The 18,054-nt window shown below is 38.4% G+C and overlaps 1 protein-coding gene across 3 annotated transcripts in view; it reads left to right on the top strand.

Moving 5' to 3' along the window:
• Positions 1-18,054, top strand: part of DMD (dystrophin) — a gene marked incomplete at both ends in the record, with an annotated part of 1,846,964 nt that overhangs the window by 557,557 nt on the left and 1,271,353 nt on the right. For all 3 annotated transcript variants that reach the window (XM_084636024.1, XM_084636023.1, XM_084636025.1), the window contains one exon: positions 4,105-4,224. In XM_084636024.1, coding sequence (XP_084492150.1) covers positions 4,105-4,224 — 120 coding nt within the window. The remainder of the gene's footprint in view (positions 1-4,104; positions 4,225-18,054) is intronic.

Below are 18,054 nucleotides of genomic sequence, written 5' to 3'. Positions count from 1 at the left end.
TCAAAGCTCTTATTATTGAACAACATTCCTCTCTTGTAACTTCTAGTCTGCGGCTAGCTAGTGAAATTCACACATACTACTGCCGTTCCTTGCAGTTTGTGAAGAAAGAGGGAAAGGGGTTTGCTTATGCCTTCTCCACGCCTTCTGAGGCTCCCCTCTACCGGGGAATCCCAAGCAGAGTACTTTGCCTCTTGCAAAGAATTTGCAAAGGGAATGGAACAAAACCAAAAATCTGCCCCAATATATTGATTGTGGCCATTCAAAATAAATAGGAAATGAGATTTAGATGAAATTACTATAAGGTAGTTGCATACATGATTGGAAGACCATACTCAAAATGTGCTTATCAATGGATCGCTGTCAAACTGCGAGTGCTCGTCTAATTGGTATTCTGTGGGGGTCTGTCCTGGGTCTGGTATTATTCAATATTTTCCTTAATGACTCAGATAATGAAGTGGAGTGTGTGCTTATACTATCTGTGGATGACACCAAGCTGGAAGAGGTTGGAAGTACTTTGGAGGACAGCATTAGAATTCAAAATGACCTTGACAAATAGGAAATTGTGCTGAAATCAACCAGATTTAATTCAAGTGCAAAGTACTACACTGAGAGGAAAAATCAAAGCACAACTACAAAATGGAGAATAACTAGAAAGGCTGTAGAACTGCTGAAAAGGATCTGGAGTTATAGAAGATCATAAACTGAATATGAGTCAACAATGCAATACAGTTGCAAAAAAAAAGGCTAATTTCATTCTGGGGTGCATTAATAGGAGTGTCATATGTAAGACACAGGAGGTAACTGTGTCCAGGTCTGGGTGTCACGCTTTAAGGAAGATGTGGACAAATTGGAGAGAGTTCTTAGGAAAATAACAAAAATAATAATGATAAAAGGTTTAGAAAACCTGACCTATGAGGTGAGGTTAAAAAACAAATCAAAAAACAAAACTGGGCATGTTTAGTCTTGAGAAAAAGGTGACCGGGAAGAGGGGACCTGATAAATCTTGCAATATGTTAAGGTCTGTTATAAAGAAGACAGTGATCAATTGTTCTCCCTGTCCACTGCATGTAGGGCAAGATATTATGGGCTTAATATGCAGCCAGGGAGATTTAGGTTACATATTAGAAAAAAAATTACTAATTATAAGTGTGGTTAAGCTCTGGAATAGGCTTCCAAGGGAGGTTGTGGAATCCCCATCATTAGATGATTTTAAGAACAGAGTGGTCAAATGCGTTTCAGGGATTTGGTCCTGCCTCTGCGCAAGGGGCTGGACTAGATGCTGCTTGGAGATGGCTTCCTGCACTGCATTTATATGAGTCTCTCCATTATCAAAATGTTAAATGACAGTACATGGGTGTTACTTTGTAAGTATAACTACCGAGAGAAAACAGATGTAGACTATGAAATGTGTTATATGAAACATTCACATGGCTGGTGGCTTCTGAATATTAAGGTTTCCTGACTTTTCCCAATACAAAACCATTTTCAGTTGCTTATAACTTTGCCAAACTTTAACCATTTGGGCTGAAGGTTTCCATGCTAGATCCGTTTCCCGCTGATTTTTTTTTCTTTGAAAATTTCAACCATAACAGTTCAGTCATTCTTGAGAATGAGGGTAGGGGAAAATGTGTGTCCCCCCCCCCCGCCATGTTAAATATAATCTGTTAACTTGTGTTTTAGATGCTCTAGTGTCCCCATGCTTTAGAGCAGGGACTTAACTTTTGATGGGTGGGTCATCTTTGTGACAGGGATGTGCTGTTACCATCTCCATAAAAAAGTGCCTAAATTTAACTAAGTTATAAAAATTTGAAATATTGTAGTTTGCTTAAGTTCAGTAGCGATTTGTTAGATTTTTAGCAGCATAAATCCCCAAAGGTCCTGTCTTCACCGATCATGCTCCAGCCTGGAGCTGAGCAGGATTTTCTTTGCAATTTGTACCTCTGAGCTGGTGTTAATTGTACTGGATCTGGGTCTGGGCATCAGAACTGATAACAGGGAGCCTTCACTCTGAGAGGTTTCAGAGTAGCAGCCGTGTTAGTCTGTATCCGCAAAAAGAAAAGGAGTATTTGTAGCACCTTAGAGACTAACAAATTTATTTGAGCATAAGCTTTCGTGAGCTACAGCTCACTTCATTGGATGCATGCAGTGGAAAATACAGTAGGAACATATAAATATATATATTACACACAGAGAGAACATGAAAAAAGAGGTGTTGCCATACACACTATAATGAGAGTTATCAATTAAGGTGGGCTATTATCAGCAGGAGAAAAATAACTTTTGTAGTGATAATCAGGATGGCCCATTTCCATCAGTTGACAAGAAGGTGAGAGTAACAGTAGGGTCAGAAATAAGCAAGGGGAAATAGTTTTACTTTGTGTAATGACCATCCACTCCCAGTCTTTATTCAAGCCTAATTTAATGGTGTCCAGTTTGCAAATTAATTCCAATTTAGCAGTTTTTCGTTGGAGTCTGTTTTTGAAGGTTTTTTGTTGTAATATTGTGACTTTTAGGTCTGTAATCGAGTGACCAGGGAGATTGAAGTGTTCTCTGACTGGTTCATGAATTTTATAGTTCTTGACATCTGATTTGTGTCCATTTATTTTTTTACATAGTCTTTAATTACATTATCACATACTGGCTTTTTCCACTGGACCCTTGCTTTGTGCAGTGCACAGGACAGAGCTGCTCTGGGGATGAAACAAGGTTGTGTAGTAAAGGATATTGTTGTCTGTAGGACCTGTGTTTCATTTGTTGCAGAAGTTGGAAGGAGTGTAATGAATGAGGCAGGGAGTTACAGGAAGAGAAAGGATAGTCTCATGTCTAAGGCAGTTTTATGCTGCCCTGTTGAATTCAATTCTACAGAATTCCTTTGTGATACTGGGCAAGTCACTGAAACCAAACTCTTTACAGGTGATTTCCATTTGTTTGCTCATTTCTGAGTTCCTGACTTGAGACCCTAGGGTCTGGTTTCCAGAAGTGCTAAGAATTCGCAGTTACAACTGAAGTCAGTAGGAACAATACTTGCAACATATAAAAGTGTTATGCAATGTTAAGTACTATGGTCCTTGGAGTCTGAGACTGGGCAACTAAAATTAAGAGTTTATTTTGGCCTTAATCTCTCTATGAATGTAAAATGGGGTTGCTACCACTCATTTGAAAATAAATTCATTAATGTTTGTAATGCATTTAGACTACAATGTTGAGTGCCAAAGAAAAGGCCATGAGGCAGTTAATACTGAGTAAATAAAAGAAAAAAAACAAAAAATCCATTAAGGTAAAATGTAAACTATCTTCAGAGCAAAGTTTGAATAGTGTACAGTAAATAAAGCAGGAGCTACACATTGAACAATGAGGAGAGAAAACGTATTGAATAGATCATAGAATATCAGGGTTGGAAGGGACCTCAGGAGGTCATCTAGTCCAACCCCCTGCTCAAAGCAGGACCAATCCCCAATTTTTGCCCCAGTTCCCTAAATGGACCCCTCAAGGATTGAACTCACAACCCTGAGTTTAGCAGGCCAATGCTCAAACCACAAGTAGGCACCAATCATCCTGTGTACTGATTGAAGCAGGGTCCTGTGGCAAAAATAGTATGTGATCATCTAATTAAAGACTGCATCATAATGCACCCACACAGAAGGGGGCAAAGTTAAGGTTGCACAGGCAACCTTAATACTAGTATTTCCTAAGTTTGGGGTATTTTACATTGCAACTTTAATAATGTTCTTTCACATATTTTTTGTGTGTAATACTATAACATATGCAAACACTGTTTAATAAAGTAATCTAATACCCATTTCAAATGAGCAAGATATTGATATTTATAAAATGTCAACTATACAAGCTCAACAATTTTTTTTCAATCCAAAGTTTCATTCTGAATGTTGATGAGAGGACTAAACGCTTAGAGAGGAAAGGCAGATTGTACTAGATAGTTTTCAAGAAAGGGACAACTATCCTTGCATATTGTAGCACCTTACTGCTCATGTATTCCCATTTTTTAGTCCATGAGGTTCTACTCTGACACTGCACTCTGTTTGAGGACTGGAATCTTCCTGTCTAAAGAGTGATGATAGATTTTTTTCCCCCTTTTCTTTTTAGGCGCTTCAAGAAGACTTGGAACAGGAACAAGTCAGGGTGAATTCCCTTACTCATATGGTAGTTGTGGTGGATGAAAGTGGTGGAGATAAAGCTACTGCTGCACTAGAAGAACAGCTTCAGGTAAATGTTGAATTACTCTGTATATTTAAAAAAAAAAGGCATTCATCTTCAGCATCCCTCAAGAAATATTTGTGATTGTTTTAAAAAAAAAATTGTCAGTCCTGTTTTTATGTGCATGGCTAAATGTAAATATTTGGGGGAAAAGTGCCTTAAATATTTAAAAATGTGAAGGTTTTTTGTATGAAATCAGAAAAAGGGATTACATGCCATCTGTAAACTAAGGATAAAAAACAATTGTCCAGCGTCCCTGCACAAAACCCTTTGTATACAAAACCCTTCTTTTAGGTTTTCTGGTACAACATTCACTCTGACAATATGTCTGAAGTATTTTATCAAAATGAGCTTTAAATGATTTGGTAAGCTCTGAGTTACTCCAGACACAAAAAGAAAAGGAGTACTTGTGGCACCTTAGAGACTAACCAATTTATTTGAGCATAAGCTTTTGTGATCTACAGCTCACTTCATTGGATGCATTCAGTGGAAAATACAGTGGGGAGATTTATATACATAGAGAACATGAAACAATGGGTGTTGTTATATACACTGTAAGGAGAGTGATCACTTAAGGTGAGCTATTACCAGCGGGGAGGGGGACCTTTTGTAGTGATAATCAAGGTGGGCCATTTCCAGCAGTTGACAAGAATGTCTGAGGAACAGTGGGGGGTGGGGAATAAACATGGGGAAATAGTTTTACTTTGTGTAATGACCCATCCACTCCCAGTCTTTATTCAAGCCTAAATTAATTGTATCCAGTTTGCAAATTAATTCCAATTCAGCAGTTTCCAGACACAGTTGTACAAGCATGCCTGTCCAGCGTGCAATCTCAACCACCTTATCTTATTTTCTCACTTTTTCCTGTGTGCATTTGTTTTGTATCCTGGTGAAATGTCATCTCTCCAGCCAGCTGCTTCAGGCTACTTATCTGTGACACAATTTAGTCTCATGCTCAATCTCCAAATAAGGGAGGAAGAGGTAAACAAGTTGGCTGCAACTGCTCTGGGCTCAGACATAAACAGGCATTTCATGTTCATCTGGTTCAACAACAAAACTGAGTTGTTTGCAATCATCTCTGTTCCTGATGCTGCATTGTCCTGTGTCACTGGGGTACTGAAATTACAAGAAGAGCAATTCCTAAAGAAATGCAGTATCTGTTGTGGCTGATAAACTGAGGAAAATTGTCATAACATGGAACAACATACCACAGCAGATAATCTTACTTCCCCTTCATACTTAACATCTTTTTTTTTTTTTAAAGGGAAAGTCCAAGAACTAGAGATCTTTTCTAAATTTTCCATGCTGTATACAGGAACAATAAGTGATAAATTATACCTTTTCCACTGAAATAATGTCCCACTCATAGTGTAAAAAAAGGAGGGCTGGGGGATGGTAGGGAAAGTCAGAATAAATGTTATGTCATCTAGTCTACTGGAAGAAAGTATGACCACTGCTTATTATACCAAATAGATGTTTCACGACTAGTTTGTTTCCCCCCATCCCTCGTTCACTTTTATCAGTTGCCACTCATCTATTTTAGACAGTCTAAAAGAGATTACAATCTTTTATGCTTGCACAGTGCCTAGCACAGTGGTGCTCTGACTGGGGACACTAGGTGCTACTGCAATGCAAATAATAATAATAATCAGTGGGCAGTCAATGAAATGGAAAAGTGGCAAATTCAAAACTGATAAAAGAAAATGTTTTTTCACACAATACACAATTAGTCTTCTCTGATCCAGCGTGGTATTTTCTACATTTAGGAGCATACCTTTAGGCACTCGGGTTTAAAAAATGTGCCCATTGTTATTACTGGAATTCTTAAATAGGCAAGCACAAAGTCAGAAAAGCAGATATTGTTCTTAATTACATATGCACAGATATATTGCCTTTTAGCACTATAAATGTGTCTTTTAAACTGTAACCCTCATTGGAATGTATGTGAAGGGACTGCACAGTACCAGAAGTCCCCAGAAGAACAGCTGACTCAGCAAAAATTACAAGAAAATTCATTTCCAAGTTTTGTTGGAAAAACAAAAATTTTCAATGAAAATTATTTTTTCCCATAAACTGTGTGTTGGCATAGAAATTTTTCAATGGGGAAAAAAAAAAAAACATTGTTGAGAAAACCTCAAACAGCTCTAGTTACAAGGGTCTTGCACATCTGGGTAGGACCAGTCACACTGTGATCCTTAGGTCTCAAGGATCAGATTGGGGGAAGTCAGTGTTTTCATTGTCTTCTGTTGTTTAGTCCTCTTGTGAATATGATGTACAACTTCCAAGCTGATTGTGTTCTCTAGGAGATTCAAAAGTGCAGAAGAAACTAATGTGAGGGGAAGGGGAAAACTATTAACAGCCACACTGATACAATAGCATGAAAAAAATATAGGTATGTTTATGAAATCTTTGGGTGTAAAACAGGGTAACTTATGTTCCCCACCTCCCCCCTTGTTATGGAAAAGAATTAGACTTTTGGAGGCATACTGAATTGCCCATCTATTGGTGGAATATAAGTTCCATGCTAAAGTATGGAGGAGATATAATTTCATCATTGGGAATTAAAAGCTCTAATGTGGCCATTTTAGCCCTGAATTATTTGCAGCATCTTCAGTGCCACTTCACTGCCAGATTTTCACAGACATAAGGACGCTGATTATTGCAACCAAGTTTGTAATGCCTTACATTTGAAAGATAAATCTGAAAATCTTCCTCAGTGTCATCTGTCACTTTAGCTGAGATTTAGTCTTCTTTTCTCACATGTCTTTTTGGTTCCCATCATCCTCTGAAATGAAATTAGTATTGGGTAGACTGCTTTTTCTGTGAATCATCTGGAGGGTAATTCCTCCTTTCATTTCATGGAAATGAAATGTGGGTTTAGGTTAAAAAAAATGTACTAAATTTAATTAGTTACATTACTGTTCCCTGAACAAGAGACTTTTTACTTAGGCTGTGCCATGAAAAGGATCCCTTAGGGAAAGTCCACAGCACAATTTAAACTTCCCCTGCCCCATTAAAGACTTTCTTCTGCTGCTGCTGTTTTGCTGTTCAGAGAGCATGTGGGTGGAGAGTTGAAAAAAGATAATAGTGCAATCCATAGGCAATAATTTAGAGTTAATTTAGTCCTTATAGGGAATATGCAACCTATGCTATTTTTAGGATACAAAATAGTGATATGCATACCGCAAAAAATTCAGAGGTGTGGCTGAAAACAAATAAGCACCCAAACTTAATGCAGTCTTTGAAATGTTTTTGAAGTCCACTTCTTCTCTCTCTGTGGGTCCACCCCACACCGTCAACACTTCTGTCCTCGCCCATCTTCAGAACCAAGGCCAAGTAATCAGCTCTCCCCCTCCTTGTTGTGCTAGTGGTGGCAACAGCAGTTGTGTTTATTGGCACTCTGAAGCTTTCTGGATGGTATAGCTCCAGCTTGCAAAATATGCATTGAAATCTCCAAGCTGAAAGAGATTCCTTGTTCTCGGGTGTTAGTGGCATGGTGTACTGCGGAGACTGACGAACTAGCAGTACTGTGTACAGTGCAGCTGTACTTAGGAACAAATCATTCGGTTTCTCCTGAGAAATACTAGTGCACTTTTTATTTATATATGGTTCATATGGGTGCTTCACTTGTAGCTCCAATAGCAAAGCGAGACATAAAGGTAGTCTACATACAAACACCATATTCAAAATACTCTCGTTAAAATTCAGATTTCTAGGAGCGTAAGTGTTTTGGCATGTCTTACACCTTCAAAATATGACCCATGCTCTGTGAAGTTCTCATATGTTACTGAGGCCATTTCTAATGAAAAATGGAACCATTTTACAACAACTGCTGTTTGGGGAATAAAGGGTAAACGTCTTGCGTGTTCATGTTTCCACAGCTGAATTACTGCTTTTGTGAATTTTCAGAGGTGAGAAAATGGTGAAATAAGATTTTGGGGGAATTTCATGACTTCCTCCCCTCAGTTTCACATAGCTCCTATCAAAGTTTACCTGCTATCATCTCTCTCAAACTTGGTTTTGTAAAAGACACGATAATGTTATCAAATGCTTATATACAAATGTGTTGTAAAGACACACAAATAATATTGCATACAAAAAACTACATTAAAAAACATTAATGTAGCAAAGTCAAACACTAAAGATAGGAAATACCAGAATTAAGGTTGTCTGTGTAGCTTTTTTCCACAGGACCCTTGAATTTTTCTAGTATCTCACTGGAAGACAAATCTCTTGTTAAACGAAAATTATTAACTAAAGCCACTAGCGTCAGCAAAATTGAGTACACTCTGTGCTGGGGAAAATGTGGATTCACTATTTTTATGATGAAATTAACAGTTCATAAATTAAAAATCTACTTTTGCCATCCAGTATCCAGTGAATCCCACTTTGTAATGTATATATGTGTGGAGTGTAACAGCCACAGTACATGCTGTTTGCAGCTACCCATTCAAATTTGGCCTTACCTACAACCCTGCAAAAAACCCTATAAAACCTCTTTGACTTGTCTAACTAATGCTTCTAAGAAGGTACTGACATCAACTCCTCCCCTGGAAATCCAGAATGCACCATATGCACCGCTAAATCAATCCCAGCACCTTTCACAACATAGTATTCACTTTATTACCTAAGAGTGGCAATTTTTATCCTTATCAACGGGTCACAACTCTGTCTTTTATAAGATTGCAGGGATAGCTTTTTACAATCAACTTATACTTCTCTTGGCACACACACAAATCTATATGCCTGAACATACTGCTTGAAAATATGCTCTTAAACTTATCTGAACAGGATGTCTAGTACAGCTTACTCTTTTCCTGAAATTTAGAGAGCAGACAGGTAACTGTCCCTCATTAAATACCATTTCAGAGTTACTTCAACTATCCATGTATGATAGACCTTGTCTTGCATTTCTTGTCCCTTCTGTTTTTAAATACAAGGTACCAGTGTTCTTTTGGGGTCAATATTTGTCTGTGACAATCTCTGTCAAAATGAAATAATCCGTCTTCTTCTATTTGCATTTCATTATCTGGCTTCCCAGTGGGGGCTCTTAAACTGTTTTGGATACCTAGTCCATTATATCAGAAGAGGATAGAAAAGAAAGAAATTAGACTACAGCAGCATCTTATTAACCTTCAACCAAAGCAGATCCTAAATTGCCTTCTGATCCAATATCTAACCAGCCAGGCAATCTTTTCCCAACATCTTTTATGATGTCACCAGAGAGGCTTGAATACTGCCTGACAGAGTGAGTCACTCTTAGGTAAACTTGAGGTAAAGCTACTAGAGCAGGTATTCTAAAACTTTGTCATATCCTGGCCCACATTTTTATAGAGAAATTATGAGCATCCCCCTTCCCTTCCGTTTCAAGAACTACAGCATATGTTTAAATGGAAAATGAATATTAAGAAAGTATTTAAATCTTTCTTTTAATGTGACATAACAATAAAAACAAGGAGAGTTAGTACCATGTGCACAGCCAGTTCTCCATGGACTGCTGATGGACTGGTAACAAGCTTGTTTGATTCTCTAGTACTGCCTGTATTAGAGACAATGAGTACTAGAGTATAGTGGTACTAGAGAATCAAACAAGCTTGTTACCTGGACTGGGAGTTAAGAATTCCTCCCCTAACATCCTTTGGAAGTGAGAAATCAGATTAACCGCCTTCAGCCCCCTTCCATACCACAAGGAAATGACAAGATTTCTGTTCTTTGAGTCACCAAACCCCCACATCTCTGAGTCACAATCAACCTCCTTTTGTTCACCACAAAGACTTAAACAGTCTATAGGGGGTCACCACCTGGACATGAAAAGTCATGATCCCTTCTACTCAACCTACTATTTATATTGCATTTATATTTACCAACATCTTTACTCTGTTATGTGAACCTTGATACCACTAGACCAGAGGGACTTCACCTATCCAGTAGTCCTGGCACAGGAGGCAAAAAGGAGTTCTGTCTGGCGCCTACTTTGCTCCAACTGTACTCAGTAGCCAAAAGGACCCTTAGGGACTGTCACCAGCTAGCCCAAGTTAGAATAGCCCCCTCTGCCCAATGCTATATCTAGAGAATCATGGAGTTTTAATGTGCTTCCTGATGGTCCTTCCAGTTTGCTTAGCTGAGGGAAGCTGAGACACAGGCCCTGATGGTAAAGGTAGTTTTATTTACGTAGCTTATTATGAACTTTATGAACATTAGTACAAATAATCTTTTGATCTATGATCCATTGTTGTAGTTTATGTAAAAAGTTCTTATATCGGAATAGATTGAGAAAAGGTAAATCAGGGGTAACACCATAATTATTATTGCCGAACATATACATTTTCAATGTACTGAATTTCTCTCTTGTTTTTGTGTGTTGTTAAACATGTAGATGCAAACAACATTTCTACAGACCACTGGTCCATCCAGTCTAGCAGTAGTTAGCCTGACTTCATTAGAGAAGCATCTTTTACCAAAATTGTTCCATTAGTTGCAGACTCAAGGCTGCTTATTATAATTTATTGTATGTTTACTCTCAGTGCTCCTGCCAGTTATTTTGTTTGTTTTTCTGATTCCTATGTTAGCTTCATTCAATCTTTAACAAGCTATTATTATTCTCCTATTTTACCTTTTCATATCCATAAATAAAGCTTTTCCTCAAAGGACTTATTTTTAAAAAGAATGAAACAGTTTTCATTTTGGGGTAGGGATCTGTGAAACTTCCTTTTCTAGGAGTAGAGGGGGTGGAATTTTAGGGGAGAAAGAAGGTATGCTGCCATGGTTTATGCTTTGGATTGAATTGGTAGCCCCAAGAAGTGCCTCACAGCTATTCCTCAGCTGAAGTTTCAGTCATTTATTTCAGTGGGGCTACCAGCAGAGTAAGATCCTATTCAGCATGGGTAAAGGTGGCAGAACTGAGCACCATATGATTAAATAATCAATGCTTATCCTAGAAGTGAAGACTTCTTACACGATATTTTTGCATGTAAATTTGTTACAAATTTGTTTCTTAAATAGGTTTACCTCAAAAACCTCCGTTTTATGTTTGCTGTGATCTGTCACTAGAAGTGATTGGTTAAGTATGGGTCACAGTTTAAACCATATATCAATACAGCTACCTATCATTTTGTTTAAATACTTTGCATGGCCTAACTATAGAGACAATAAAAGAAAGAAGTGTAATTCTTACGCTGTTTTGGAATTGTACAGCTTTTCAGGGGCTGAGGGTTGTAGTTTGTTGTCTTTTTAGTTTTCTTGGAACATCATCTCTTCTCAAGTGTGCAAATCAAGCATTTGGAGTGACCTTGCATCATTGAGCTGGTGCAGGCCACTAGATTAGGGAAGAATGTTTCTAAATATAGATCACTGGGATGCAGCCATGTGTAGAATTGTTACTGTAGATGCTGAGAGCGAAGACTTTTTTGGTTTTTTTTAAACTGCGGAGGTATAAACAAAGCTGCTCAAGTATAAGATAAGTTGCTTTATTTATAAAACAAATCTGTAAAGTAAAAGGTAAGTATCGCAGCTTCATGGTAACTGCACCAGTATTTCCCCTCCATGGTCTACATAGGGTACCCACTTTAGGCTCGCAGCTCCTCAGTTATCACCCCTCAGGGGCAAAGAACACTGCCTCCTGACTGGGGGCTCTTTAAGGTTCCATAGTGCCCTGTCTATACTGTGATATTCCCAGCAAGCCAGACTGCCTAAAAGGTATGTGTTTGCTTTCTCTCCTGAGGTCATAAACAGTGTAATTGTCTGCAGTTATAAGTTAGCACACAGCTCTTTCTAAGCAAGCACATATATTATTCAGGTAAAATCATTACAAAGAAAACATCAAAAACAATAAAAGAACCTGGAATGCTCTAAAGCTTTCCAGAGGTCACCCCCAACTCCAACCTCTGGGTCTGGTAGGTGTCAATCCTTCAAAACCCACAACTGGATCTTCCCTCTGGTTACAAGTTTGTAACTGTCTCAGATTCAGAACCACTGCTAGGCAGTTCAAACATTTCTTTATACAGTTTGGGCCTTTGAAATCCAATCTCTGGTAACAGGTAATCTGCACACAAAGACCAACTCCTCATGTAGTAGTTTCAAAGGGCTGGGGGTTTGCTTAAGCGGCGGTAGGAAATTTACATGTAGTTAAAATATAAGCAAGAAAGATAATGACAGTTCTTATGACTCAAGGAATTGGAAAAGTACTTGACAGCACAGCTATTGAGAATATTTCCATCTTACCTTTATTATGAAGTGTTTATAATGTGACAGTTACAAAGGGTTGTAGATTGGTCACCTGAACAATGTACTCATCTGTTGTGTTAAATGATAGGCACTTGTGCATGTTTGTGCATCTAATACAAGTTCCATGCCTTTTGAATCCACTTTCGCTATCCGTTTTAATGTATTGTGTTGTACGTTGGAAACTGCAGTGCATTGTAACACACAACTCCATCCTGACTACCACTAGTAATACATTAACTTGAAATTATTAGCCCATAAGGAATAAGGTATCTATATGACAGACAATGAAACATGGCCTACAAAGCCCACCCTCACCATAGCTCAATTGTTCCCCCTACGTGAATGTCGCTCAATGACAAATAGTGATAATTCTGTGGCATAAGGTTAAAAAAAAATTGAGGAATGCCAAAATTCACATTTAAAAACAATGTTTCCTGATTTTGCTTTGCATGTGAACATGTCTACCTATTTCTAGGAGCCATTGTTTTCTCATCTTGGTTACAGACCATATTGCTGGGATGCAACTAATGCAGCTGCTAAATCTGCTGTGACTGGTGCTATATCCGTAGCAATAATTTCAGGTTAAGAAGTAACCGCTTCCTCCATCTCTGTTTTTAAGACAGTGCAATTTAATATTGGGGCATTGTCCTCTTTCTGCAAACACTCCAATAAAGTCATAAGCACATTAGAGCCAGAAGTAGGTACTTTAGCTACAACAAGCCTTGCTGCCTGAGTGGCCTTTTCTAGGTCTATTGCTAGAGAAGATATTGGTAGTTTAAGAATTGTGTAGAATAATTTCTCCTTTCCTTTCCTTTGAGTTCTTCCTTAACTAGAATATCCCATGTCGTTTTTCCTTTCTCCCCTCCCATCTTCTCAGTTTGTATACTTTCTCTGAGGAGGTGTGTTGAAAGGAGAGTTATGTACTCCTGATAGATTCCAAGATTTTAGGCCAGAAGGGACCACTATGATCATCTAGTCCGACCTCCTGTATAGCATAGGACATAGAACTTTCCCAAAATAATTCCTAGAGCAGATCTTCTTGAAAAAAACATCAACACTTAATTTAAAAATGGTCAGGATGGAGAATCCATCATGAAAATGTAAATTGTTCCAGTGGTTAATTACCCTCTCTGTTTTTTTTTTAAGTTAGTTTGACAGTATCTATTTTCCATAAACTCATGTTGATTTGCGTTAATTACATTACCTTCTTTTAATTCTTGATTAATCAAGTCCTGTATCAGCCACTCCATTATCTTGCCCAGGAGGGAGGTCAGGCTCACAGGCCTTTACTTACCCATGTCATCCCACTTACCTGTTTTAAAAAATGGCACAAAATTAGTTTTCTTCTAGCCTTCTGGAACTTCCCCCAAATTCCACGGCTTATTGAAAATCAACATTAATAGAGCTGGCTGAGCTGCTTGCTGGAATATTAAAACTGTTGGATGCAAGTTTAATATAGTTGTTTGATTTGTTTTTTTACAAAAAAAAAATCCTTATTGTTCTTAACTTATTGGCCTTAACTCTGCTGGCCATCAATTTCTCTTGTGTCCCTTTGCTTCTCTTATCATTTTCCACAATTCCTAGCCTGTAATTTATGTTCATTACTGTCAACTTTTCTCTTTCTTCCTTTCTTTCTCTTTCTTAATACAGCTTTCTTCACTGCCACTGTAAACCAGTTCAATTTTTTAACCAGCACTGGCTTCTTTCTCAATTGTGGGATTGCAGCTTTTGGGGCATCTAGTAAGGTGTTCTTAAATGATTCCCAATTAACATGCATGTTTTTCTGATTAAATTCTTCCTCCCAGATGATTTGGCTTATAATTGTTTTCAGCTCTGTGAAATTGGGTTTCTTAAAGCACCAAGAATATACAAATTGGATGTGTTGCACAGATTTTATAATGACACTAGGTTGTGCATGTGGGTGGTGTAGATGGCACAGTTAGAAAGCTAGCTGCACTTCTGGCTCCACTCTGGTCTCTTTGAGTGCGTACCTCAGTTTTTAGGCCCCGGGCCGTCACCTATCTCAGGGTGAAATCATGTGCTTCTGCCACTCTTAAACCAGGTTCCAGGCTACAGCACCTTGAGGTCTAACCATACTTACCCAGCAGGCCTGATTGAGTTCAGCATTTGCAAGTATTCCCTTTGGAAGCTTATGATCGGTGGTTAATACCAGTGACAAGACACCTTTTTCAAACCAAAGTATTGTTTAATCTAAAACACAGAGGAAGAAAAAAAAACAACATAAGAGTAAAGGGATTTTAACACAACAAAAAGGTCCATACACACGTCTGTCTTACCATCAATCCTCCTTACCATCAACCCTGTCAGAGTGGGCCATGCAGGGCTTGCTTCTTCAGATTCGCCAGTGGAATCTGTTTGTTCACTGCAGACAGATTCCTGACAATTGCCTCCCTGCCTCCCCACCTAGAGAGTGACTGTTTAACTGTTCAGTGTCTTTCTGAGTCCAAGTCTTGGCAGAGAAAGTCTTGTAACTTTTGGCTGGAGCCTGGAAGTAGCATCTTCCCAGCTGTTAACTCAGGCTCTCTCTTAATGACACCTGCTGTGTTTACTGGGAGGTTGATTATCTGGAGTTATTTGCTGCCTTTCTACTAATTTCCTAATAACTCTGCTATTAAACTAATTCAACATATGCACACAGTTAGCATTCCAATGATCCAATATATGCATACAGCAACTATCCCAAATAACCAGGTCATCTCCAGTATTCATAAATAATTATAGATAGGCCCTATGTCCTTCACAATAGATATATATTTGTAGTCTCTTACAAGTAGGGATGGAGATAGCAACAACATTCTAAACTAAATTAACTTGCGATTGATCTGAAAAAATAGATGACGTTCAAGCTTGCTGATTGAAGAGAGAACTTGTCAGTTGTGCATATGCAATATGCATACACATACTTGTGCTTTCACTTTGCAGAAACATAGAAACACAAATGTGCCAGGCATTAGTATTTGTAACCATTGGGTTCTGCTAGTGTAAATAAATAATAATGCTTGCAAATTAGACTACATAAAGAGCATACACAAGTGTTTGCTGGCAGGCAGAAAAATATATATCTGCACAAGTGAAGGTGAAGGAATGAAAATTCAAATGGAACATTAAAGCATTATTTTGAGTACAACTGTGTGGAGAAAGATAATTTTGTTTTGTAAAGGATTTTGATATTTCAAACTTCAATTTCTTTTTAACTGTAAGGAAAAGCAAAAATTTCAAAGTTCTCCATGAAAGGGAAATGAAGTCCTGGCTCTGAGGCAGTCTGCCTACCAGGCTGAAGGGTACCTGGGAGCCTGGAAGCTCAAGCTTCCCAGTAGCTCACCAGGTGAGCTGTCAAGAAATTAGTCAGTTTTCTGAAGTTGCTTGTGTCCAATTACAACTCTGTCTAAATCAGTCTGTCCTCACCAAACGTTTTTAGTTAGACAAATCAGCATTCTGTGGTGGAAGAAGAGTCTTCCATCAGAGAATTTCTGACCAGCTGTAATTCTGGGTATGTTCAAAACAGTGGTTGTGACCTTGGTGGTGTGTTTTTCTGTTTCTGTGTCTGTACTTTCACTGTGATCTCCCCTAAATTGCAATGAAAAAAATGCCCCACAAAGTACATACTACAATCCTTTCGGGGGGGGGGGGGGGAGTTTTACATAGTATGTTGACATAGTTCCTCAATAAGTTGCACATCAGAGGCACTACTTGTGGAAGTCGTTAAAAAAAATAATATTGGTAAAATACGAGTGTGAAAGATTGTCACCCCTGGAGTGCAGTCTGGGAGCAGGCCTCATAACCATTCATCTGGGCTGGCCTCTCTCACACTGCTCTGCGGGGGACACACAGCCAGCCTCTCCAGGCCCTGATATCACCCAACATGACAGTAGGTGGTGCCACACACCCTACTGAGCTACCTGAATGCTTTACCTAAGCCACTCAAGGACAAACAGGAGACAACAGCCAATTTCCCTGCTCCCCAGCCGTGCAGCCCTGCTGGAGTATAAACCCAGAGTTATACCATCTTACGCTGTACAGGGAACTGTACAATGCAAGCTCATTAATTTGCTTCCCCCTCACATGCAACAGCCTTTGTTTACAGACCTGAGATTTTTCCAGACACTTCACTCAAAACACACTGGTTAACATAAAACAGAAAACAACTTTGTTAACTACAGAAAGATAGGTTTTAAGTAATAGCAAACAGATCAAAAGCAGACGATCTAGCAAATAAATAAAAATGCAAACTAAGACTAATATACTAGATAGATAGGATTTGAATTAGAAATTTCTCACCCTGACTAATGATACAAGCAATTGACCAAATTTCCTTACAGAGGTTAGAAATCTCTTTAATCTGGGTCCAGCACTTACCCCAGTTCAGTCTTTGTTTCTCAGGTGTTTCCAGGAGTTCTCTTGTGTGGGGAGTGAGTCCCTGAGATGCTGTCACTCCCTGCCTTATATAGTTTTTCCATTAAAACTTTGTTTCAAGCTAAATTCCCAGCCCAGTTTGTGGAAAAATACAGGTACCAAAATGGAGTTCAGTGTCATATGGTCTGGTCACATGCCCTTGTATGCCTTGCCAAGTCATAGCAGCCATTATTCATAGGCTGGCTGAAACGTTCCCAGGAAGGCTAAGCTCTTCCATGATCCATTGTCTTTGTTGATGAGCCATTAGCACTGTCTAGCTTAACAGTTGTACCTGAATGGTTAGTTGTGGGTGTTACCCAGAGTAAGCCCATTTGGAATACAGATACATAGTCAATATGCATAACTTCTGATACAAAAATGATACACGTTCACAAATAGGATAATCATATTCAGGATTTTCTAATAATACCTTACATGACACATCTTGTACAGAATGCATCATAATCCTATCATAATCATACCACTATGATGAATATGGGGTGCAGTTGTCAGAGAGTTTTGCCATTGATTTCAGTAAGGTTAGGATTTCACCCCATTAAAAGATTATTGGGGTAAATGTATGTGTATTCCAAGCTCAAATCCTGCCCCTACATACATAACACATACCTCTCTACCATGTACGGTGAGTTTTGAGGAATTGCAACTCTAGTACTCTTTATAGTAGTTCAGGTCAAACAGTAAGTTGTTAGTTATCTTCAGGAAAATGTAGCTTTCTGGAGAATCTGAATCTTCTTCCTTTATTATGGCAGATTTCCACAGAGCCTTGTTTGATCAAAAATGGATGTTTTTCTTAACAAAGAATTTGTTAGGCTTATATTGCATTGCAATTCGAAAAAAGAACATGAGCCAGTTTAATAAGTGTAAATTATTAAGAGAGTTTGCAAGGATTAATTTGTTATTGAGTTACATATGTCTAGCCAATGGGAGCAGACTAGCCACAGAAGATTTTTTACACACTGAATCAGAGAAGTAAAATCTTACACTAGGTGTCATCATGTTGATTTCTGAATTCTTCTGTTAAACTTTTGTGGCTTGATTTTTCAAAAATGTTGAACATACTCATCACCCATTAACTTCAGTGAAAATCTGGCCATTATATTCCAAAAACAAGCAAAAGAAGTGTTCATACTTATCTGTAAATAAACAGAATGTTGATTAAACATGGTTGTCAGATTTTCCATA

The sequence above is a fragment of the Lepidochelys olivacea genome (genome assembly GCF_965140295.1).
Source record: "Lepidochelys olivacea isolate rLepOli2 genome assembly, chromosome: 1".
Lineage (NCBI taxonomy): Eukaryota > Metazoa > Chordata > Testudines > Cheloniidae > Lepidochelys > Lepidochelys olivacea.
Note: the sequence above shows the minus strand (reverse complement) of the source record. Positions and strands in the feature narration are given on the sequence as shown.